Source organism: Magnolia sinica, chromosome 13 (assembly GCF_029962835.1).
Source record: "Magnolia sinica isolate HGM2019 chromosome 13, MsV1, whole genome shotgun sequence".
NCBI classification, from domain to species: Eukaryota; Viridiplantae; Streptophyta; class Magnoliopsida; order Magnoliales; family Magnoliaceae; genus Magnolia; species Magnolia sinica.
The window spans coordinates 26699060-26725990 of record NC_080585.1 but is presented as its reverse complement, the minus strand read 5'-3'; the positions used below and the strand labels follow the sequence as shown (position 1 = coordinate 26725990).

The 26931-nt window shown below is 39.9% G+C and overlaps 1 protein-coding gene across 1 annotated transcript; it reads right to left on the bottom strand.

Annotated features, from left to right (window-relative positions):
- Positions 1–1389: 1389 nt before the first annotated feature.
- On the bottom strand, positions 1390–17515 carry LOC131223342 (psbP domain-containing protein 5, chloroplastic). The gene is made up of 11 exons (XM_058218723.1): positions 17362–17515; positions 16752–16915; positions 11525–11645; positions 8423–8472; positions 7705–7772; positions 7519–7617; positions 5745–5804; positions 5100–5159; positions 4832–4886; positions 2917–2966; positions 1390–1652 (listed from the first exon to the last, which is right to left on the bottom strand). Exons 1-11 carry the CDS (start codon positions 17472–17474, stop codon positions 1554–1556), a joined length of 939 nt encoding a protein of 312 aa, XP_058074706.1. The 5' UTR covers positions 17475–17515; the 3' UTR covers positions 1390–1553.
- Positions 17516–26931: the final 9416 nt, after the last annotated feature.

Sequence of the window (26931 nt, the reverse complement as noted above, 5' to 3'; positions counted from 1 at the left end):
GCTCTCTCTCTCTCTCTCTCTCTCTCTCTCTCTCTCTCTCTCTCTGTGAATCTTAATAAGGAGCATTTCATTCTTAGTGTAAATAGTGGAGGATTAAACCAACCACGAAAAAGTCGAATGTGGGGCCCACATGTTCTCAGTAAATATGGAAGAGCAGCCAGTGTATCTATAGTCAAAAGATGTCATGCGTTCATTGGACTTCCAATTCTCTGGGAATATAGTGGGCCCCACTAATTTGGTAGGGCGGGCCATGCTTCACCATTTGTGGGCCATCTCAAGAATTTGGTCACTATGTACGACCCTCAGTTCCAAGGATATGTATGATATCATCAGGTTCTCAGTTGTTGAGGTGGGTCCCATGTTCTCTGATCCCAATGGTTGATCTGATGGTGCCATTGCATGTCTTCCTGATGGGACAATGATAACCCTCCAATAAGCAGCCTGCACGTACATGCAGGAGGAATGCAGTGACCGTGTGCACGTCCAACAGAAAAGGGAACCAAAGAGCCAAAAGATTGGACGAGACCTGCCTTCCAATCGGGAGAGTTCTTCAAGGCATTTGTTCCACAAAATGAGGCCCATTGCTGATGAAGAATAGCCAGAAAATCACTGATAAAATGCTATCCGACACAAGCAATTTCTGGCTACCAGAGGACGGTTTAGAATAATATAAGCCGCATTCCAAATTCAACAAGCCCAGTCATTACATGGTTGAGATTGCTACATCCGTACATGGTTCAGGCTTTATTCCATCTACAATGGGGTCCACAATTTGGACGATTCAGATTGCCATACATTTATGACGATGTGTGAGATGCCATTGGAGTTGAACCATCACTGTCGTCTTGCCCTATATGCATTCTAAGGTCGTGCAACCGTGACAAGGGCCAAGCTGAGCCCCCCCAGTTCTGTGACCGGTCAACCCAGCCCATGGCTAGCAAGTGAACCCAACTGCAGCCTAATAATGTTTTGGGCTACAAAACGCCGTTGGGGTTACCCAGCCCATCAACAGCTCTAGGTCATTTCAGAAGTTGACCCTATTTGACCAGACCTTGGTGATGCTTCACCACCATCTAGTAAATTGTAATGCCTCATCCAGTGTACACATACTTGTATGTCAATCCAGACAATCCAGTTCATACAGTCCACTTTGGAAGGAGTGTAGTCTGTGCATCAAACAGAGAGAACAATCGCAGCCATCCAGTTGGTCGGGTACCAAATGGGCAGTTTATAAAATAAATCAGTCAAGCGTTCAACTAGCAAAATCAGATGGATAAGATCACTCAGTTAATGTGAATTTGATGCTATACTCCAATAACATAGCCATGAGCTGGATAGTCCAGATTTTCATTTCCCACAAGGATAAGAGGTGACAATTTACAACTGGTCTAGCCCTTTCAAACATGATACCCACCTAATTGTGGATCACTTGAAACTTCAATTTTCTCTCCAACAAATAATAAAATTGCATAACTGAGGATATAATACCAATGGATTGATTAACATATTACAAACTGAGAAATATTCCTCTTTAAAAAATGGGAAATACTCAATCACCAAAATCTCCAAGGATCTTTATATGGAGGGACATAGCTGTCTGTGGGAGGAAGAAGGCGAAATGAAGCCACTGTTTTCTCTAAGAAAGGCCCCATCTGTATCACAAAAATAATGCATTTTCTTGTTAGGCAATAGACAAATGCTCATAAATTGCATGTACCAAAATTGCACAATATACTCGAGCATTTCATATTTTGTAGAGTGAGGCCCATGGTCAGTGATCCAGATGATTGGTGTTTTAGGACCCACCCTGGATGGATCATACCATGAAAATCTCCTTGATAGGACAACCCAACTTCTCAATTTGTGCCCTGAAAATAGACAATTAAGAAGGGAATGCAGCAACAGACCAGATTTAACTAAAAAAGAAAACCCAAATTGGTGTCTCAGCTGGATCTAATCCAAAGTTTTTCAGGCACGGTCCATTCGAAGCACTTCATAAGACCAATGCTCTGGATCACTGAACAATGAGCCCTAGTTGTACAAACTGAAAACCCAAGTAAACTCGGCATATTCTCAGTTCAAGGATCTATCCTTCTTTATTCCAAATGGGCTGATCAGGCAAATGTCCGGGATATTCTGAACTACACATGCATGTTTAACAGTCTCAACTCTCGAGCATGCTGTGTTTTACTCCATTACAGCACCATTTTTTTAGACATTAAAATTGCAGTATCAACTATGTCTGATAGAAAGTCACAATCCAAATAGTTCAGAGAATATTCATAATGTAGGAAATAGCCCTAGAGTTGCAATTGTGTTTCTTTTGAGTTCAACTTGAAAATAACATAACTCCAATTTGGAGCTCAAACTTTCTTTGCTTGAGTAATGCTAAGTTGCAATTAAATTTGATAGTGCATCCAAACACACCATAAATGGGTAGCTGAACAACGTGTACGGACCGTTCAAAAACTTAAATTTAATAATTAATATTTCTATGAAATATGTCATTATACTGTGAAATCTGTCATTTTGAGAAGAGTAATTATGGTATGGTGTGATCTGGAAAGAATTCTTTCGAAGCTGAAAACACTTGGAACAATAGACAGTTTGTTCAGATACGAGGAATCCACGTGAAAGAAAATGGTTTCCCTTAATTTGACATCTTCTACTGTTTGAATTGCACGGGAAAACAATGGATTCCATAAAGAAATAATTAGCCTTAACCACTGTTGAAGGAATTTGGGATTTCCACCTGTGAAACAAACATGATCAGACATGACCGTAAAAATGAAATCCATAAGTAAACAGTTCTGGAAAAGGTAATCATTACACTTATCAAGTTCCTCGTAAACTAACAAGCTCATGAAAAGAAAAGAAAAAAAAAAAGTGCATGAAACTGAAAGATTAGAAACTTACAAAGTTCCACTGCTTGCCAAGGGTAGAAGCATTCAAAGAGTACAAATAACCTGCAATGAAGATTATCATTAGCATGCTCCTAAAGCATGAAGGACACATAACTAAGAACTACACAGAAAATCAACTTGTAAGATAGAAATGATGTTAAAGCATGAAAAGGGGTTCTCAGTTTCTTTAATCAATTTCTATTCTCCCTCCCTTTTTCTTTTTTCTGAAAGGCTTAATCAATTTCCACTCCGACAAGTAACAATTGTAATAATGTTTGAAACTGCACTAAACGGTAAGAATGTTCTGCTGATTAGAAAAGATGGTTAATATGCATTTGATAAAGACCACTTCCATTTTATCATCAGTCTCAAGTTTTAACTGAATTAATTAAGAACACAATTTTCAAAATAAAATTCACAACTATGTGAAATGGACAATCAATTCTCAAATCAGATATGCAAAGTGAAGAAAGCATGAAGAGATGCAGGCACATGTAAACATGACACATGTGAGATTCGGGCCACCTATCAGGTGAGTCTCACCACGAATACATGCTGCTCAAAAATCATGTTGGTTCACTCATCAGAGGGGCAACACATGTATGTTCAAAAATAGATCACTGGTTGTCTATTTCTAACCATCCCCTTTTCATCATTTGTGCCCCACCTTTTGAGTGGCCAGCCTTATTTTTGGCCTGGAACGCTTTATGCAAGGATCCACCTGACGAGTGGCCCAGATCTCACGTGTGCTGCGAAATGTCTCTTCAATGGCTTGTGCAGATGGACGAAGCACTGTCTTTACAAGAATTTGCTATGTTAGACATCATACATGCTTCAGAGGAAATATAACCCAAAAAAGCAAGCCAATTGGTAATCATTCCATCAGTGACCTGAAATGGATGGCTAACTCAAAGTAGAGCAAAGAAAAAAAAAAGAGAGACTGACACTCCACATTCAACAAGCAAAATCACAAAGATCAAATGGACAGGAACGTCCAGTGGTATAGCCCATCAACATGGTGGTGCACAAGATGAAGGTTCCCAATCACCACAAACATTTGTCACATGCACAGTAGAGACCACACCTAATAGAAGTTCTACAAAGCACACATCGTGATAGCATCTCTCTTTATCCTTGTTTATAAATATCCTTCATATGCCAATTATATATATTTAATGTACGTTCATATACTTTTCCAAGTTTATATATTGTGTGTTTATATAAGAGGTGCGCTCCAGTGGTACCGATAGCACCAGAAGCTTATGGTGGTATCAGAAAGATATGGGGCCCACGTGATGTATGTATCACCTCCAACCTGTCTGTCAGGTGCGTCCACTTAACCCCAGGGCCTGAAAATCACTCAGTCCAAACCTCTGGTCAGACACAGCACGGGGAACAAGGTGGGAGGAGACACCAACCTTTGATTCTCACCAGGGCCCACCTGAGTTCCACAACAGCCTAATGTTTTTCCTGACCCTTCAAGCATGGCAGGTGAAAGGTCTGGACGGCCTGGGTTCCATATGCACAATATTGTGGGCCCACGCAAATCAAGGGTGGGCATCCCCTCTCGACTTATACCTGTTATGTGGCCCACAGGAGTTTCCTTTTGGGTTCATTTTCAGGCCCTGAAGGTAACATGAAGCGACTCATCTGATGGACAGGTCAGACGCTGTGAATACATCAAGTAGGCCCCACTTCTGCCAGTACCACCATAGCTTACAGTGGTCCGGTACCACCAAAGCACGCCCCGTTATATTGAACTATGTATTCAATACTACCATATGATCATAGGGCTGTTTCGATCTGTCAAGTTTCCAAGGTCACAATTTCTCACACCTCATGTCCGTATCTAACAGCAACACCAGATGTCCAAGTAACACAAGGCCACAGTATTGTTGACGGGAAACATATGTGGAGCTAGGTCTTACCATCTCGCTCAGCAGTTGAAGCTATATAATGCCGAAAAAGGTTTGGTTCTTGGGCCTGCATTAGTTCCAAAACAAGGATCATTGAAGGAGAACTATCAGGCATTATATCCGGTATTATTACACATCAGCAAATTGAAATCTAAACGTATTTTTCAAAATTAAAACATGGAAATCAATCACTGAGCAGACACAAGGGGGAAAAATCATACAAATTGTGATAGAGTGAATCACCACAGCTGCAATTCATAGAGAAAAAGAAAACACTCACAGATTTTGTAGGTGATTTTCGAACAAGATACTCATAGTACCAGTAAGGCTCTCCGTCAAACTGCGCATGACAACAAAAGGTTCACTGCATGTGTTGATCACAGTACTCACCACAAAATGAAACCCATGGTAATAATTTTTGCAGTGCACGATATTAGAGAAAGTCTACCATCTAGGATTAAAATGTATTATATGATGCTCGGGTCAAGAGTTTGGCCCATGGTTCGGTGATCCAAACTGTTGATAATGTGGGTCAAGAGTTTAGCCCATGGTTCGGTGATCCAAACTGTTGATAATGTGGACCCACTCTGGATGGCCCATGCAACAAATATATCCAAGATGGAACAATCCTAAGCTTTCAATTTGTCCAAGAGAGAGAGAGAGAGAGAGACGATAATGGTCCACATTGAACAAGGCCGGAGATTCCTTGAAAGATGCCTTCCAATATAAAGGATTTTTGGTGCACAGACCATCCATGGTGGGACCAATCATAATCAACGGCAGGGATCTTTGAAATATGGGCCCATTTGTAAAAACTGAATACCCGAACATAATGTAAACACTCAGCCCGAGTATTGTAGACCACCTCCTAGGATTAATTAACAGAACAAGGACAAAAGGAAAACAAAATCATATGTCAGCTTACGTTGCTGGAATGCGCATCAAGAACAGAACTCTCAGCCAAACGCTGACTGGTGGTGACACGCTGCACAGGTACTTCCCCTCATAAGATGAATTTAACAGCATTCTCCAATGGTAGAACAGCATATCCAAATTCAAAGTAGTACTGAGTTTCACAGATACATAGCATGCATGAAAGTACCAATCCATGCATGCATGACATTATGCATGCCTATAAATGTATACAGGTAGACATATCATGTCTTCAGAACTTCAGCTATGGACTGGCTTGTTATCATTTCCATCGGATCCATGTGGAGCAGGCAAACGTGAAATTGTGAACCAAGTGAAGTGTGACAAACAATCAACAGAACTGATATTTTCCACCCCTAAATTGCCAGTTCCACCTTCATGAGTGCAATTTGGTCTTTGTGGGGATTTGAAGGCACTCGTAGAAAACCTTATTGTGACTGAATCATAGTGTTTCATAACAGCCATTACAGGGCCATGAAGGCCATTACGTAAAGGTAACGGTGGCAACCGTTACACATTACGGGGTTGTAACGGCCGTTACAGAAAAAAAAAAATGACCCGTAACAACCCATTACGCTTCCCGTAAAGGCTGTAACAGCCCCATAACGATCCATTACAGGGCCGATACAGGTTTTTTGGGCTTTTTTTTCAATTAGAGAAAGAGAGACTGTAACAGCCACTACAGCCTGTATCTAAAGATAACGGTGGTGGCCATTACGGCCACTGTTACCATTACGGAATACCTTGGACCGAATAACCCCAAGAGCATGGAGATACCAGTTTCATTGGATCAGCTCTGAAAAAGAAAGATGACTATTACAAACATCTGTAGGATGTGCATGAAGTACAAGGAGACTAGCAGTCATCTTCTGATTCAGTGTGAGGTTGCAGTTGTCAGTTGGAGGTTTATGTTAGAGCTGTTTTGGGGTAGAATGGGCAATTCCAGAATCAGTCGTGCCATTGGTGATCCCTAGGAAGGGGATATTTCTTATAAGAAAAAGACATCTTGAGATTAGCTCTATTGGCATCAATATGAGCTTTATGGAAAGAAAGAAATAGCAGAATCTACAAAAACGTATCTGAATCCCCGGGTCGGGTTGGGGTTTCCACAAAGCTAAAGAGTTCATTATAAATTGGACCTCAGCCTTTCCTTTATCCAAGGGTTGTACTTATGAACAAATAGAAGCTCGTGTTTGAAGGGTTGAGAGCCTCTGTCACTTTCTGTTTCTCTTTGTACAGTGCAGTTGTATTTTTGTTTATCATTTTAATATACATCCTTTACCATTTATACATATATATGCACGCACGCACGCACATGTGCACCCACACACACACACGTGTAAACATGTGTGTGTGTGTACATTTATATCAATATACATATGCATATGCATATAAGTGTGTATACATACATACATATATATAATATACATACATACGTATAATATATATATGTGTGTGTGTGTGTGTGATGTATATATATACAAGATGTATATTGTATATGTATATCTACATACATATGTGTATTACTGTATATGCGTGTGCGTGTCTCTATACAATATATACATCTACATACATACGTATATATCTACATACATATCTATACATATATGTGTGTGTGTGCGCGCGTACGTATGTATGTATGTATCTGCTTGTGTGTGTGTCAGTTTTGGGGAGGAAATAACATTCCCCATGATCAATTGCAGCAAGGCAAATTTATCAGTCCCATGAACTTCTATGTTGCATAAGGCAAAGGTGGAGGAAAATACCAATGCAGACTTGTCAGACAAAACAGAATCTGCGACATCTTTTGCATTCCATGTACTCTTGTCCATTGATGTTAAAAAGCGTGAATTGGGAGGGCCTATCTGCACCCCAGAAAGTCAAAAGTCATAATCCTTGAAACCAAGACCTGACAGAGGTTCCTTAAAAGTAGTAAATTGCATCGGGGTTACCGAAACAGAGATGACGACATTATCGATCATGTCAACTCGCTCAGACACAATGCGCTGGCGTGCATCAGCTGTATTACAATTTACATGCAACCGTTGCTCAATCAGTAACTGAGTTGCTTCTAAATCTTTGTTTTCCAAGCGAACAATGACATGACATCAATAATAGGAGCATGCTAATCTCACAAGGAGAGTATCACAGAAACTCCATTGGCAGGTACAACACCCGGATGGCTCATCCAGCTGCCTCATGATGGACCATCCCCAAAATCATGCAAATAGCAGTCCTAACCATTCAGAGTTTTGGGGGTAAAAGGAACTGTAAGCAGGGAAAAGTCATAAACCATTTACATTCAACTGAATGAAGTCCTCTAAAGCAGTCAGTTACTGTCATATGGTGTGATCTTGGGATTTGGCCCATACATGATCACACCCACCCCAAAAAATAATAATAATAATAAATGAGTGCTTCGGATGCAGCTTGCATGTGCCACATGTCCCAGTGTATGTGATATTTGGGTGTGATATTGTGCATGTGATATTAGCATTCCTCTCGAACTACATGTAACCATCACGCGGAGAGTTCAGAAAATGGAATAAACTATTTTCTTATGATTTTTACATTCAGGGGATAAAATTGCTTATAACATTTCAAAAGGTAAGTGCAGCACACACGTCCAAATGAGAGTAATTAAAATGAAGTGGAATACAATAAACTTACGGGATAGTGGTGCAGCAGATGAATAGCGTTCTGGTTTTCTGGATTCCACCCTTCAAAAAGATGAAAGAAGTCAAGGATAAAAGGAAGGGGAAAAGAAAACATGGAGCTAAAAGAAATTGTAGTTTGTATATGTTGTGTAGTAAAATTCATGTCACAGTTTTCGGAAGACTTCCTAACATGCTGAAGCACACATACGATCATGTGGAGAGTTTGGAAGCAAGAAAGTAAGGGTGTGTTGCATGCACTATCAAATTGAATTGCAATTACAAGTCAAATAAAGTGGAAATAACTAAGTAGCAGGTTCCTTACAATTCATACTAAGGGTCTAAGCACCGACTTACCATCGCACTACTTCCATGTTGGACTTAAGAAAAAGGTAAATTCCCTAGGTCAATAAGTAGAATAGTCAAACCAATTTGTCTATATAGTTCATAAAATTATATGTTGTTTTATTATGTTTTAGGATTTTCATCACACAAACAACATAGATTTTTACAACACAAACAGAAATGCTTTGTCAAGAAAAGGAAAATGAGAATAACATATGAAAAATAAAAAGATTACAAGATCATGGAAGACTCCACCAGTGTGAGCGTTCGTGCTATCATCGACAGTCTCAAGAGCGGTAGAGGGTTATATCAGTAGGCAGCCAGCGTAAAACTTTTTTGATATCCTTTTCTCATGAATCTTAACATGGCGTTCCAAGATGGAGTGAAATGGCAGAAGAGGATTTGTCTGGCCCACCCCAATTAGTGGGGATAAGGCTCAGATGATGATGATGATGATGATGAATAAGGAGATCATGAAAAGTTTAGAAGCAATTGAAAGAAACCAAAAGGCAACTGCCAAAAATAATTGAAAAATGATGGGCAAGGAAAACAGTATGATCCTGAAGATTGAGGGTATTGTACTTGCATCACAACAAGGCTATGATATCCAATCTTTTTGAAGATCCATGAGGTTTCATGCTTCAAAACACCAAAGATCTGCTATGTCAATCAAATAACATATGCTGCTCACTATGCAATTTGAAATACTCCGCTACTTGTGCCACTCCAAAACAAAAGGCCCTCTAGTTGCTACAATGCAGCTTTAAAACAGAGAGATACCTAGAAGGAAAAGTTGCAGGAAGCTACAGTCAGGCATACAAATCTCTCTAAGCTACCCAAATTAAGAGTGGTTGAATCAATAGACACAACCCCATCTTCAAATACAAACCTCCAAGAACATCTCAATGTATGTTCAAAGAAGGCAATGTTTAGTTCCATAAGCATAAATGTAGGAAACAGATGTGCAACTTAACTACGAGATCTAAATAATAATAATAAACTTAGTTAAAGCACTGTTTTAAATATCGATAACATCAGCTGATATATCCCACGATATATCTTGTATCCCACCTTCGAGATACAAAATGCACTAGTAGTGCCAATATATCCCACATGTTCAATCCGCCGAGCATGTGAGATTTATTGAAATTATGTTAAACCAATATCAAATGGTTACAAATCCATTGGTTCTTTATGTTTTGCTAAAAAAAAATCATGGACTTAGAGCTTTGATTTCGATATCCATTGGTTCTTCATATTCTCCATTTAAATAATAATAATAATTACTTCAACCAGCTGCCAATTGAGACTAATTTCGAAGTACTTGATGAAATGATCATCACATACAATCTACTTTTGAAATTTGAGTGCAAGTGGTCTGATTTGGGGAAATTTGGAGAAATTTCCCTAATTTCTCCCAAATTGCTTGTAATGTTGCACTCTAAACATGAAATCAAGCATGTATAAGGGATGATCTACTGATTTGTTAAGTCCTTGTCAATTTTAGAAAAATAAAAAAGATTTTTAATTAAAAATTATTTTGAAATTTATTAAAATATTTTTTTTTTTTTTTTTGAAATTTCCCTTTAACCAGCTGTCAATTGAGACTAATTTCAAAATATTTAGGATTGTTTGATGAAATAATCATCACATACCTCTAAACGTTATGCATTCAATTTGAATCTAGATACATTAGTTCAGTCAGACAACACATGGCTTAAGACCCTATACAAAGGAAACCTATTATGTGCACTTCTTTTTTGAGATGTTATGATTTAAAGTATGTACTAATGTCTTTTTTTAACAATCCTTGAAGTTTCATTGAAAACTTCAACCATTTTCCCAATGTTTCACCATGTTTCCCAAAAAGTGCGATAAATTATCCGATACAAACAATATGTCCTATGCGATAACCGATACGTATTTGTATCTCATGAATGCGATAAGTAATGCGATACCGATATTTCGAACACTGAGTTAAAGAACATGAATGACACTTTAAATGGAGTTTACTTCCATACTCCATTTCTCAAGTTCATCAATCACATTACAAATATCATCTACCAACTCATAACACCATGAATTTTGAATTCATGCTGTTATGAGTTGGTAGATGATATTTGTAATGTGATTTTTAATTAAAATTTATTAAAATATTTGTTTTTTTTTTCAAAATTTCCCTTTAACCAGCTGTCGATTGAGACTAATTTCATACTATTTATGATTGTTTGATGAAATAATCATCACATACCTCTAAACGTTATGCATTCAATTTGAATCTAGATACATTAGTTCAGTTAGACAGCGTATAGCTTAAGACCATATACAAAGGAAACCTACTATGTGCACTTCTTTTTTGAGATGTTATGATTTAAAAGTATGTATTAAGGTATTTTTTTAACAATCCTTGAAGTTTCATTGAAAACTTCAACCATTTTCCCAATGTTTCACCATGTTTCCCAAAAAGTGCGATAAATTATCCAATACAAACGATATATCCTGTGCGATAACCGATACATATGTGTATAACATTGACGCGATACATAACGCGATACCGATATTTCGAACACTGAGTTAAAGAATGTGAATGACACTTTAAATGGAGTTTACTTCCATACTCCATTTCTCAAGTTCATCAATCACATTACAAATAACATCTACCAACTCATAACACCATGAATTTTGAATTCATGCAGTTGCAAGAGATGAAAATTACCAACTACAAAAGGGATTTCAAAGTCGGAGATTCACTTCAATACAGAAGCTCATGTACCATTTGAAGACAAACTTCTTTGATGGCAACTCCACCGGATACTGAAAAGAATATGCATTTATGTCATCAACTAGTAAAGCCATTTTTATCTCTCCATCCGTCCCAACTGCACCAACCGAAGCTGCAAGATTTAAGAAAAGAAAATATAAGTGGAAGATCAATCAAACCATCTACGAAAAACAAATCTTAGCCTTCTCCCTCCAACTTGGGTGTGTCTTCTAAGTGGGAGACCGGCAGAAGTTTCACAATTGGCTACCCCAAAACATCAACCCTCCGCTTTTACCCACATCTTGAAACAACCAAGGCAAAGGCTTATGTTGACACCACGCAAATGCCAAGATAATCCCACTCAACATCAACTCCCCGTCCAACTATTACATGCATGCCCCAAGGAGCGAGCATGCAAAATAGGGTCATGGAGGCACAATTGCCGGGCAAACTGCCAAGTATGAAGCACCCACGTATGAATAGTTGATGTGATGTGGACCCCACACTACAACTATTGCATGCTAGCTACAAAGGGAAATATGTCGTTTGGCACTAGATGCTCACATGCCAACATTGTCAAGCTCCACACTTCAACTTTGCACAACGACTGCATGTTGCCCACAAAGGGAGACATTTTGAATAGTAGATTTCCAGAGCATGTAGTGTTAAACAAGCATGTTTGAGCATGAAAGATCATGCTTGAGTAATGTGCTTCACAAAATAGCAAGGAGCCCACTGATACATTTTTTACCAAACACCAGTCAAATGTGACAAATGATGCCCAACACTGTACTTTATGCTAACTATTGCACATTATCTTGAAAGGAAATTTTGCAAGCAGTTAACGTTTATTGCATGCAATGAGACAGCTCATTAGGCACAATTAAAATATACAATAAGAGACACACATACATAAACATATATATGAGGAAAATGCTCACATTGTACCAATACCACCACAATGAGCGAAATGCTCACATTCAACCAATATCACCACAGCTTGTGGTGATACCAGTCTATTGCAGGACCCACCTGATGTGTGCATCAGATCCTCCCAGCCCATTGGGGTTGCTCTTCGATGTTAGGTCATGGGCCAAAAATCAGCCCAAACAGAAACTCAGGTGGGCCACACCACAGGCCATGGTTGGGACGGTACTCCTAACAAATAAAACCTCCTTAAAGGTTTGTGGGACCCACCTTATTGTGTATACTTTATACAAGCAATTCATCAAACACGCCCCTCTAGGATGAAGGGATGCCAAAAATCAAGCCATTCCAAAACTCAGGTGGGCCACAACATGTGAATTTAGATGCTTTAGCCATGATTTGGCATTGTTCCCTATGGTGTTGCCCACCTGAGTTTTGGATGGGCTTGATTTTTGCACCCTACAATGAAAATTAGAGGGCTAACACAATGGACAGAGCTGATAAGATGCATAGACATGTGGGCCCCACAATAGCCCTGTACCAGAACAAGTTATGGTGGTACTGGTACCACATATATTAAGGTTTTCAATTCTAACAACAAGGGACCATAGTTTGCCAATCCAAACCACTAGTCTCTTGCATCACACCATTGATGGACCATGCCCACAAAATGTCCCCAATCAAGCAATTATAACCTATCCATTTGCAGCCTATACATAGATGATTAAGAAGGTAAATATAGCAATGATCCAAATTCAACTAAAAAAGTCCCAAGATTGTTAGCTAGGGGGATTTTTGGAGCATGGTCCATACATGGTGGAAGCAGTGTTTTAAATATTGATGATATCGGCCAATATATCCCACGATATGTCTTGTATCCCACCAGTGCGATACGAAATGCACAAGTAGTGCGATATATCCCACATGTTCGATCTAGTGAGCATTTTCGAATTTTGTTCCTTTTATTTTCTGTAAATAATGTTAAATTAGTGTCAAATTGTTACAAATCCGTGATTTTTCATGTTTTGCATTAAAAATCATGGATTGGGAACTTCAATTTCGAGATTTGGAGGACATGGGCCGAGTTGCAGAAAATTTCTCAATTTCTCGCAAATCGTTTGCAATCTTTGTGTCCAAGCATCAAATCAAGCGTGTATATAACCTAATCTAGTGATTCTTCTTTTGCTTTTAAATGCATCACTTGTGTTTCCACATATCTTCTTACATTTATAAATTATATGAATAGACATTGAATATACTTGCATCAATTCAGTTAGATAACGCATAAATTAGGACCCCATAGAAAGAAAACCTATTATGTGTACTTATTTTTTGTAATGTATTGATTTATAAGTGTGTATTGATGTCTTTTTTAACAATCACCGAAGTTTCATTGAAAAATTCAACCAATTTCCCAATGTTTCCCCATGTTTTCAACAACAGCGATACATTACACAATACAACCGATATATCTCGTGCGATAACCGATACATATCCGTAGCCCAAGAATGCGATATGTAACATGATACTGATATTTCGAACATTGGGTGGGTGGAAGGCAAAAGGTCATTTGGTCTGGATTGCCAAACCAAGGGCCCACTCTTCATAACAGAAAACCCGAGTATCTCAGATTTATTAATCAATATTTATTTTTATTTTTTTGAAGAGCATGGCATTAATCAATAATTTGTATTATGCAATATTAATTAAATTCCCTAAACTTATAAGATTATGTGCAATTCATTTGCACCAAATCATGGTAAACCAAGTATACAAGAGAAAAAGGTTTGGAGAAATATGTAAATGAAAGAACCCACTAAACTTCCTTCATCTACTGGTATCAATCAGTTGTGGGTTTACGACTACTAATTATTTAGTTTCACTACAAAATATTAATTAAATTCATTAATCTTCTTAAAGAAATGATGAGATGTGAAGAAACTCACTTGCACAATATTATTGTGCAACTCAAATGTAAAGGATTGGACAGTGCGATTGTTGATCTAGAATGGGCAATGAATCCAGTTCCCTTCTCTGTGGAACATTATGCTATAATCGTATCAATCTGACAAGCTGAACATTTGCTTGCTATACAATATAATTATAACCACCCTTTTGTAGGCCCCATTAGTATAAAAGGATCATTGTATTGAGGTGATTCTTGATAGCACGGGCAATCCAAGGCACAGTCCATGGGATGGATGTTCCAGATTGATGACTGGCCCCATTATAGCTAATCTAGACCACCAATTCTGCAAGCCACTGATTAGATGGTTCGGATCTACCGAACAGTGTGATTTTGGCATAGAGGCCCAATGAAGAATGGGCTTAAACTGAATGCACAGAACATATTGATGATTGAAGCATCCACATGTCCAATACATGTGGTGTAAATGAGTTCAACCAAATCAATATCCTTATTAGCAACATGTTTATCTAAAAGCAGAACTATTTGATGCACCATCGAAGTAAGAGAAACATCAAACATTAGTATGCACTCAGCCAGCGTACGCATGGAATATTCATGCCTAAATTCAAACTGATCAAATAGTAGGCCCACTGTAGATGGGGCACAGCCATAAAATCAGTTGATTGGACGAGCCTAACCTGTGGTCAGGGGCATTTGTTTGCTGAATTCGGTCCATTGGCCTTTTTTTTTCATTTAACCATTGACTTTCCACCAATCAGCCAGTTATGATCATCAGTTTAGTGTTGATTCTTTTGGTTATTCCTCACATCGGGGTAACAGTTTGGATAGTTTGGATTGAGGTGCACATATGCCAACTGGACAGTGGCCGTCTGCAAGTATATGAATCATCGCACCTTGCCATAAAGAGTGCTTTCTGTTGAGTTGGGACTCAGACCCCATCAAGGTCCTCTTATTTAAAGGAAGAATACTACAATGATCAGTTTCATGAAGAGAACAGAAATCATCTTCACCATACACATGGCACATGATCACAGCAATCTGAACCTTTGATTTGCTCAGCCATCCCCCAGAATTAACGCAATTAGACAATCGCAGACATCTGACCAATGGCTGCAAGTGAAGAGCAAAAATGAGCACGGGCCAATAGTCAACATGAAAAGGTCATAACTATCAGACGGCCATGATTGTCCAATGAACATGATTTTCAGGCCATGGCCCATACATATGATGACCCATCGGATCAAAGGCTCCAATCAATAAACATGTTTGACATGCATGTTATGTGAAGAGCACTTCATCGAACGTCTACCAATCACTCTTCAGCGTAGTATCATTTTTATCCAAAATAAAGAAAACCCATGTCCCAAATAATCAGAATTCAACACCTTTTTATCTTGTCCAATCAAGAACTGAAGACCCATATCATTTTTAGAAAGACTACGATACTCTGGCAGAGTGCGATGGATGATACAAGGGCACTTAAAAATTGCACACATGGCATACAATACAAGTAGTCAAATTAAACAGTTCAAATTATGGTACCCAGTGTAGATGTATCATGAACCAACAATTAGGCTTATTTTATTATCTACCTATTGGATTGGCGAACATTAATTGGACGGTGAAAATTGAAAATTATCCTACTGTCCTATTTCTACAAATTGTTCATCAACTGATCTTGGGATTCTGACATGGCGACAATGGTCAACACAATCTAGTCGGTTTTGTTTGAGTTAGCTTGTGCCATGTGTACGATTTCTGAGTGTCTGCATATCAAGCGTCATATACAGCTTGAGCATCAATGCATCATATAACTCATCTATCATTTTATAACATTCCAGTCAAAAGAAATGCTCCAGTGCTCCTAGTTGCATTGGCTCACTAGGACAGTCCGGTCCAGTCAACAAATCTGAACTGTCCATTAAGTCCATAAAAAAATTCATGGGCTATCACATAAAAATCTTACTGATCATATGATCGAATCCACCTTCGATTTGCCTTATTTTCCACAGCCATCCATTTTCAAAGCCATGGATGGGATGGTTACCATTGCTTCACAAAAGTGATTGTTTAGAATCATAAGCAATCCATGAAAGGCCATAACAAATAGATGGCTCAAATTCTTGCTTGGACCTACTTTCGTGTAAATTAGGTTGACTGTCCATATTAAAGACCATTGATCAAATGGTACATATTTGCGTGATAGTCCATGAAATGTACGCTGAACCCAATTAAAAGTCTAGATTAATGGATTGGACACTATAACTTATAGTGCTCTGAGTGCACTGCAACATCTCTCTCCAATCAAAACCCAACTCATAAAAATAAGAGAATTAAAGCTATAAAGAAAAGGTTATGGAGAATGGGGTCGAATTAGATTACCAGGAAATGGGAATATAAGAGAAGCTGAAGAGAAGAGCATCAAATCCCTTCTCTGCATCCGACAACTGTTATCCGAAATGGGTTGCAAAGACGACGCCAAAATGGGAAGGATTCTGCTTGAAAATCTACATTTTCTTCTTTTTGTAGAACTTTGAGTATAGTGTCTGGAGAGAGAAAAAGAAGAAGATTATGGAAAATGATCAAGTGCAAACGACCTCTATGGGCCCAACCATGATGTGATGAAATCCAGTCCGACCATCACGCAGGCCCTCCAATGTTTGGCCATGGATCCAAATATCATATGACTGAGGTGGGACACACCATAGTGGAAACTTGAGAAGACAACCCTCCCCCTCTCAACTGTTCCTGCCCGTGTGGCCCATCTAAGTCATGGATTGGCCTGATTTTTGGGCCCTTATCCAAATGAGGGATGGCGTGCATGATGGTCCGGATGGATGTCATCAAAAGATCACGGTGGGGCCTACACCACTCGTTTGCACTATAACTACAGAGACTGACTCTGTGTGTGTGTGTGTGTGAGAGAGAGAGAGAGAGAGAGAGAGAGAGACAGAGAGAGAGAGAGAGAGAGAGTAGCTGTTGAGGATTTTACCTAAAGATAGGGAGATTTGGAGAGGGAGAAGTAGAAGTGGAGAGAGAGGAAATAGAAGTTGGCGGGGAGAGAGGAAGAGCTGTTGCCATGCTTCTGCTCTTTGCAGCTCTCATCCACTCGATTCTTATGCACTGCGCATAAATCTTATATTTGAGAAATGCTCCAGTGCTCTCAGAGCACTGTAAGTTATAGTGCTCCTAGTTGTATTAGGACATCTAGACCGTCCAATACATTGATCTATATCGTTCATTGGGTCCATCGCATGTTTTATGTTCTTCCATGGAACATACATATTGATTTACATATAATAACCATTTGATCAATGATCCTAAATTTGGACGGTCAATATCGTTTACAAAAAAAAATAATCTAATTAAAAGTTTAATCCATCTATTTGTTAGAACCCACCATGGATTGCCTGTGATTCTAAATAAACATTTTATTTAGGCAATCGTAGCCATCCCATCCATAGCTTAGAAAAAGGATGGCTATATTAAATAAAGCCAAATCAAGATCGGATATGATTATCCGATCAGTGTGATTTTTGCATGGTAATCCATGAAATGCGTTCTGGACTTAGTAGACGCTTCAGATGATTAATTGGACCGTCAAAGTGGGAGCACTGTCTCCTTTATCTCTCTCTTTATTTTATTTTTATTTTAATCTAATGTTCAACGTGCGGTGATTTGTCCCATTGCTCGTCCATCTGAACCGTCCAATGCATAGATCGCTTCTCTGATAAGAGCTGGTCCGAATTTTGCAGTAGTTGGATGCCTTTGAACTCTATTTGGGCTGACCGAAGGGGTGAGGATTGGAGGCTCTGATCAATTTAGGAGATGACATGTCAATTGAAGGGTCCAGGTTTGATATACATCTATGCAATTCTAGATGGTGATTGCTTGGGTCAGAAATCCAAACATGTCTCAATGAAAAAGTGACAAGTACATCACTTGGTTGCCACGGTGTAAAAGATAAAAATATTATTTTACATGTAAATAAATTTAAAATAATTTGTAAATTCCATATCTAACAAGCGAAATTTAGCGGGTCGCGGACAGTTTCATGGCCAAGATGGATCAGAAAAGGTCCGGTCGACGACAGAAGTAATTTGGACCATCGGACCTTAGATCGAGTGTATCTTACAATCCGGAATGAGTTATCTGACGTAAAATATATGATTTTGGGGTAGAACGAGCTACTTTAGTCAACCAACCCTGCTATGCCGGGTTGCACAGCCCGAAATTGCGAAAAACTCCTGAATCGAAGGTCATTTTCCTGTTTTAATTTCGTTTTTACTATAAATAATAAGTTTTAGTTTGATTATAACTCTTCAGCCGTCGGGCTTTAGAAGTTGCGCCCAACGTGAAAAGAGCTTAGAATAATTAGGAGAACAGTTTGGTGAAGCCAAATAGGACACTTACTATTTTTGGCCAAAACCTTGCGCACTAGTAGACATCACGGCCGTCTATAAATAGTAAGTCATGGATTCTAAGAGTTTGAGTTGTAGTTTGATTCTAATTTCTTTCCCATTGCTTGCTACCCCTATTTAAAGGGTTGTGAACTCGTTTTTATTCAGGAATTAATCAATTTCAAATTTATTAGAATTTATTTCTATTTTTTGCTTTCTTTCCTTGTGGATTCAAGAAGTCTCTGTGAGGAGTCCAGAGAAGCTCCGTGGATTCGGAGTAGTTATCCTCATCACGTTCATCCCTGCATCAATTGGTATTAGAGCGAGGATTCCCCTTGGGCGATGGCAAACAATGAAGGTATGAATCAAAATCCGTAGACGGTGATCTAGAGATTCGTTATCTTTCGGAAAGAATGAAAGTTTTCCACCAGAAGAGTCAGTTGACCATGCGGGCTGTAGGTAACCCTCGGCCGTCTTGCGGATGCGCTACTTCCGCCCGAGCCCTGGCGGTGCTCCACCACCCATGGTTGTCACGACACAACCCCGATTTTCGTAGAGCACTACTAGTGGCAAACCGTAGGCTACACCGGATGATTCAAGTTCTAGCGGCGAGGACCTTAATGAGGGTTTTGCTCGGACGACCAATCCATGGAAGTGATCATCTAGATCGTGTTGAAAGAGAATATCGAGGTAAGGTGAACTTCCTAGTTTTAACGGTTTATTACGTATAGAAAATTTTCTCGATTGGCTAGCCAAAGTAGAGAGATATTTTAATTACATAGACGTGCCAGATCATAAAATGGTAAATTTAGTAGCGTTTAAATTAAAATCGGGTGCTTCCGCATGGTAGGAACAATTACAACTTTCACGAGCCTCGAACAAGGCATCCATCTCATCATAGCCACGGATGAGGCGTCTTCTTCGATCACAATTTCTCCCCGGTGATTATGAGCAGATATTATTCCAAACAATATCAAAATTGCAGACAAGAAAATCGAATAGTCACTGACTACATCGAAGAATTCCAACGGTTGACTACACGAAACGATCTGTCAGAACTGAGTCAGAGAAGGTGGCACGATTTATAGGTGGGTTGCGGCCAACAATTCAAGACCAAGTTCGGATGTACCTAGGTCGGGACCGTGGATGAAGTAGTTCAATTGGGGGGTAGGGCAGAAACACAACTTGCAAGATCTCTGCTCGTCCATATCCTTCAAATCGACCCCCATGGACGGGTCCCACGCAGATCCGGTCTTTGCCACGAGGAAAAGATCCGTACCTCAACTTTCTACAACGCAACCGTGATACGGGGAGTGGCTCATCCGGACCTCAACGTGCGGCACCCACAAGCGAGTCCGAGTAGGATTCCAAATCCTTATGCTCGGCCAAGGTTGAACAATTGTTACCACTGTGGCCAACCAGGCCACTTATCAAACACTTGTCCTCAACGTCCCGCAGCACACTTGACTATAAATGAAGGGGGCACTGAAGATGAGGCTGCAGAAGAAGACCATGGCTTTGATGAACATGAACAAACCACTGAAGAAATAGCAGGTGACGATGAAGTGACGGTCGAGGAACATGGTGAATTTCTAGTTGTCAGGCGATTACTGTATGCCCCACAAAAGGAATTACATCCACAGCGACACAATATATTTCGTACTCGGTGCACTGTCAACGAAAAGGTCTGTGATGTGATCATAAACAGTGGTAGTAGCGAGAACATCGTCTCAAGAGTGATGGTGGACAAGTTGCAGCTACCAACGATGAAGCATCTTTCCTCGTAATCAATTGGCTGGATAAAAAAGGTGAACGAGACCAAAGTAACTAAACAATGCACTATCTCGTTTTCAATTGGTAAAAATTACAAAGATCAAATACTTTGTGACGTGGTCGACATGAAAGCTTGTCATATGCTACTTGGTCGACCCTGGCAATCGGACCGTGATGCGACCCATCGTGGACGAGATAATGTCTACATATTTGTCAAAGATAGTAAAAAAATAATCATTGCCCCTATGGCACCAGAGACCACCCTAAAGCCTCGAAAGTGAAGGAGAATTCTCTTTTGACCATTCGGGATTTCATAGAAGAATTCAAGCAAACCGGTAAGGTATATGCCATAGTGGTGATGGGCGAGGAAGAGAAACCCTCAAACATCCCTCCAAGTTTAAGACTATTGCTAAACGAATTCAAAGAAGTATGGCCTGAAGATTTACCTAATGGATTGCCCCCCATGAGGGACATCCAACATCACATAGACCTCGTCTCTGGAGCTAGCCTACCTAATCGCCCTCATTATCGGATGAGTCTGAAGAAGTGTGAGATACTCCAGGGGCAAGTAGAGGAATTGATCTGTAAGAGTCTCTTAAGAGAGAGCATGGGCCCATGTGCCGTACCAGCACTATCAAAAAAAGATGGAAGTCGGCGCATGTGTGTCGACACCGAGCAATCAACAAAATTATTATCAAATATCGGTTCATAATACCACGGTTGGACGACACGCTCGATATGTTAGAAGGGGTCAAGGTGTTCTCTAAACTATACCTAGGGAGCGGGTACCATTATATTCATATCCGATCCAATGATGAATGGAAAATAACATTCAAGACCAAAGAAGGGTTATATGAGTGGTTGGTCATGCCTTTCGGCCTATCGAACACACCAGTACTTTTATGCGTTTGAAGAATCAAGTTATAAAACCGTTCACCGCCGATTTGTGGTGGTATATTTTGATGACATATTGATATATAGCCAGGATGAGATGGAGCATAGGGAACATCTCAGGCTGGTGTTGCAGGTTGTACAAATTAACAAGTTGTACCTCAACTTGAAGAAGTATAGTTTTTTAATGGACAACTTGTTATTTCTAGGATTTGTTGTAATGTCCATAGGCATCCTTGTGGACAATGAAAAGGTGTGAGCCATTAGGGAATGGCCGATCTCGACAAATATTCATGAGGTGAAGAGTTTTCATGGGTTGGCGACTTTTTATCATCGATTCGTATAAAATTTTAGCACAATAGTCGTGCCTATAATAGATTGCATGAAAAAAAGACTGTTCTAGTGGACCGATGAAGCTGACAAGAGCTTTCATGAGATCAAGCATCATTTTTCCATAATATCAGTCTTGGTGCTTCCTAATTTCGACAAGCTATTTGATGTTGAGTGTGATGCTTCATATGTCAGAATTGGAGGAGTATTATCACAAGAAGGCAGGCCGAAAACTTTCTACAAAGAGAAGCTCAGCGAAGCTCGAAAGAAGTGGTCGACTTATGAGCTTGAGCTATACGCAATTATTCAGGTGTTGTGACATTAGCGGCATTATCTGATTCAAAGAGAATTTGTTTTGTACACTGACCATTAAGCATTAAAGTTTATTAATAGTCAGACTAATGTGAATCACGTGCATGGTAGATGGGCTGTGTTTTTACAGGAATTGACATTCGTTCTGAAGCACAAGTCAGGGCAGCAGAACAACGTGGCTGATGCACTTAGCCATCGTGTATCACTACTAGTTACTATAGCACGAGGTAGTCGTCTTCTACTGTCTCAAGGAGCTGTATGCCGAGGATGAGGACTTCAAATATTCTTGGATGAAGTGTCAAGAAGGTTACTCCAGTGACCTTCATATACAGGACGATTTTCTCTTCAAAAGGAATCGATTGTGCATCCCCCAAAGTTCTCTGAGGGAGCAGATTATTCAGGATATACATGGAGGTGGCCTTGGTGGACACTTGGGGCGCGACAAGACGTGAGTTCTTGTGGAAGAACGGTATTACTGGCCGCAGTTAGTACGCGATGTGGAAAAAGTCGTACAACGTTGTCATGTTTGTCAGACCTTCCAAGGGGCAATCTTAGAATACGGGCCTCTACACCCCATTACCTGTGCTTGACGGTCCTTGGGAGGATTTATCAATGGACTTCATGCTTGGTCTCCCACGAACACAACGCGGCATGGATTGGGTGTTCGTGGTGGTAGATCGTTTATCAAAGATGGCATACTTTATCCCATGCAAGAAGATCCTCGATGCAACACACGTGGCGAATTTATTTTTCAGTGAGGTCGTTCGGCTACACGGGGTCCCCAAGACCATTACTTCCGATCGTGACATGAAGTTCATTAGCCACTTTTGGCGGACTTTATGGAATCGATTCAATACACGACTTCAATTCAGCAGTGCTTACCACCCACAGACTGATGGGCAGACCGAAATTGTGAATCGCACATTGGGAAACTTCCTTCGCTGTATTTCAGAAGCAATGAGATTTAGCCTTGTCTCAAGAGGGATTTGCATTCAACAACATGGTGAACCGCTCGACAGGAGAATCCCTGTTCCAGGTATCTACGGACGAGTTCCTCGCCACACACTTGACTTGGTCCCTCTACCAAGCACCCGTGCACGAGCATTACAGCAGAACATATGGCCAGACAAAATCATGGACATCCATGCGAAGTGTAGACCAAGCTACATGTCTCGAGCGAGAAGTATAAGAAACAAGCAGACAAGCATTGGCGACAAAAAGTGTTCGAGGTGGGCAACCACATTATGGTCCATCTGCATAAAGAGAGATTTCCGACCGAAATGTACAACAAGTTGAAGAATAAGAAGATTAGACCCGTCCCAATCATCCGAAAGATCAATGATAATGCTTATATTGTTGATCTTCCTGATGACATGGCAATCTCACAGACTTTTAACGTCGCGAACCGACCGAGTATCATGAACCGAGCATGACGAGAACTCGAGGACGAGTTCTTTTGAAGTGGAGGAGGCTGATGTAGAGGGTCGCAGATGATTACATGGCCAAGATGGATCGAAAAAGGCCCGGTCGGAGACAGAAGTGATCGAGACCATCGAACCTTAAATCGGGCGTATCTTGCAATCCGGAATGAGTTATCGATGTAAAACATATGATTTTGGGGTAAAACGAGCTCCTTTAGCCAAACCAAGTTACACAGCTCGGAATTGCAAAAACCCCTAGATCGATGGTCGTTTCCTTGTTTTAATTTCATTTTTACTATAAATAGTAAGTTTTAGTTTGATTATAACTCTTCATCTGTCAGGCTTTAGGAGATGCGCCCAACGTGAAAAGAGCTTAGAATAATTAGGAGAACGGTTTAGTAAAGCCAAATAGGACACTTACTATTTTTGGCCAAAAACCTTGCACACTAGTAGACATCACGACCGTATATAAATAGTAAGTTTACTATTTATAGTAAGTCGCGGATTCTAGGAGTTTGAGTTGTAGTTTGATTTTAATTTCTTTCTCATTGCTTGGTACTCATATTTAAAGGGTTGTGAACTCGTTTTTATTCATCAATTAATCAATTTCGAATTTCTTAAAATTCATTTCTATTTTCTATTTTCTTTCCTTGTGGATTCGAGAAGTTTCTGTGAGTTTTACATGTAAATAAATTTAAAATAATTTGTAAATTCCATATCTAACAAGCGAAATTTATAGCATCTGTTAAAAAATAACTAGCATTCTACTGTAATACTTTCTTAATTAATTTTGAAAATAACATGTCATCTTTGAATATGCCTATTAACACACACATGACAATTTGCAATACTTCTCAGCCATAAATAAAAAATATTCCGGTTGTTCAACGAGAATTTTCTGCCATTTCATCCCATCAAGGAATTAGATTGTTCAGCCAAAGGAGCACACAGTAGGTAACAGGATAAAACCGGCAAGTATGAGCAATATGAGAAGCCATTCTTTGCTTCCAAAAACATTTAGTCCACACCCTCTAAAGCAGAGACATGGATGATAGGTCAGTACAGTTCATCATGTATGTCTCGACGTGTGTCCAATGACTAGAAAATTGGCGTAGGCTAGAGTAGTTGTTTAGAGGTTGGAATTATACCTGATGTTAGAGTTGCGCATCGGACTGAGTCAGGTTGGATTGGGTCCATCTCGAACCGATCTAAAATCTACATGGCCTGACCCGAACTTGATCCGATCTGGGACCAAGTCCGGGTCACTTGACTCGAACCGATCCGAAATGTACATGGCCTAATTCAATCCGAGTCTGACTCAATCAAAAAAATTGGTCAGATAGGTTTGAGCACGCGAATCGGTCCAGATTTATTTTTTACTTTTTTTGAAAAATATATAATTAAAAAAAACATCCAATAGACCGCACGACTAGCCAGGGCAAGATCTAAACATGCAGTGGACCACACAGCTAGCCAGGGCGGGTGGACTAGCAGCGGACAACAAGCCATGACCACTCAACGAGCCAGTGAGCTCCTAAAATAAATAAAAAAATAACTGGAGTGGCCGAGTGGGTCCTACCTGATGAATGGAGAATAGAGATGATGAATAGCCGAATCCACTGCATGGAGAATCAAGTGGCCAGATGCCGGATCGGGATCGGTAGACAGATTCGGAACGGGATCGGGAGTGGTGTGCCGGGATGCGGTGTGGAGTCTGAAGATTTGCGTTCAAGTAGAGATAAGATGAGAGGTATTTGGGGATTTATGGTTCGGCGCGGCAAGCTCTCGGGTGCAGGTAGAGACGGTAGGGTACAAAACTATATATATATATATATGTTAGGGTAAAATAGTAAATATATACTTATTAATAGATCCCGTCTGGATCAAATCGGATCGGTCCGGATTGATATTGATCCGAACTCGATCCGATAAATGGTCAGATCTGTTTGATCCTACTCGAACCGCACCGATTCAGGCCTTCGGATCGGTTCAAACTAGGGGTACACACGGGTCAGTTCGGTCCAATTCTGGGGGTGAAATCGGAACCAAACCATTCCTAACGGTTCTAAAATTTTCGAAACCAAAACCAGACCATTAGCACCCTAGAATCAAACTGTGAAAACCAGTTTGGTTCCGGATCGATTCCACGGTTCTGGGCTTTTTAAAATCCAGCCCAAATTGATATGAGATGCATTTAAAATCCAACAAAAGTCATTTTTTTAGGGATGTTTCAGTACTTAGTTCACGGTATCAATCCGAAGCTGCATTTAAATTCAATTACCTTTTGTATCACACTCAAATAATAATTACCAGTTAGCTTCTACTTTAGGGAACTATTGGCTAAAGACATGCAACTCTTTCTAAACCGTTCATTTGTTTCGTAACCTCATTTTATGGCATGGGCCCAAAAATGAGGTAGATCCAAAACTTATGTGGCCCCAAAGAAGTTTTCAACAGTGGGTATTTAATCCCCGCTGCTTTCTATGGTGGGGTCCACTTGAGCTTTAGATCTACCTGATTTTTTGGCCCGTGCTCTAAAATTATCTTGAAAAATGGGTGGATGGTGTGGATATAGCCCACACATCATGGTGTGACCTACACAACTTACTAACATTGGGTGGAATTAGCATGGATCAGTGCATTTCTAATTCCAAGCATTTCCATTCTTTCTAGACATGGGGTGGAATTGGCACGCGCACCAAATGCAAGTCCATCCCACCTAATCCATCTAATACCATGCGCCAAACGCTCCCGTACTACTCACAAAATGCCTTCAATAGTTATTCAACCTTTTCCAGTGATGTAGTCCACCAAAGTTCTGAATCCACTCTAGTTTTGGGATCATATTCTAAAATGAGTTGGAAAATGGATGAACGGTATACAACGTATTAACCAAGGTGGCCTCACACGGTAAAAGGTCACTAATCTACCTCTTTAAAATAAAAAATAAAAAATAAAAAATTCCAAAGCCCCATGAGCCGCACCATACACAAGTGTGAGAATTGAACTCTACCATTGAAAACTTCTCGAGGGTCAGAGGTGTTTTAAATCAAGATAATATTATAATTGTGTTTTTTCGTTATCCATTTAACAAATAAACATTAAGGAGGAACAAAGGAGGTTTCAACAGTAGACATCATTACCCCCCTGTGGTGTGTTTACTTGAGCTTTGGATTTGCTTCGTTTATTAGCTGACACACTAAAATATGAAAAAAATGAATGAACTGAGTGGATAAAACACATACGTTACGATGGGCAACGGGGTTTCGCAACGTATACACACTACTGAGTCCGCGTTTTTTATAGAGTCCGCGTTTTTTCTACAATCCGCGTCCCGCACACGAGTCTTACGTGTGCGAAAGAATAGTCACCACCGTTTTTAAAAAGGCGACAGACTATCACTGTAGTCCACACTTACGTTCCTTCATACAAGCG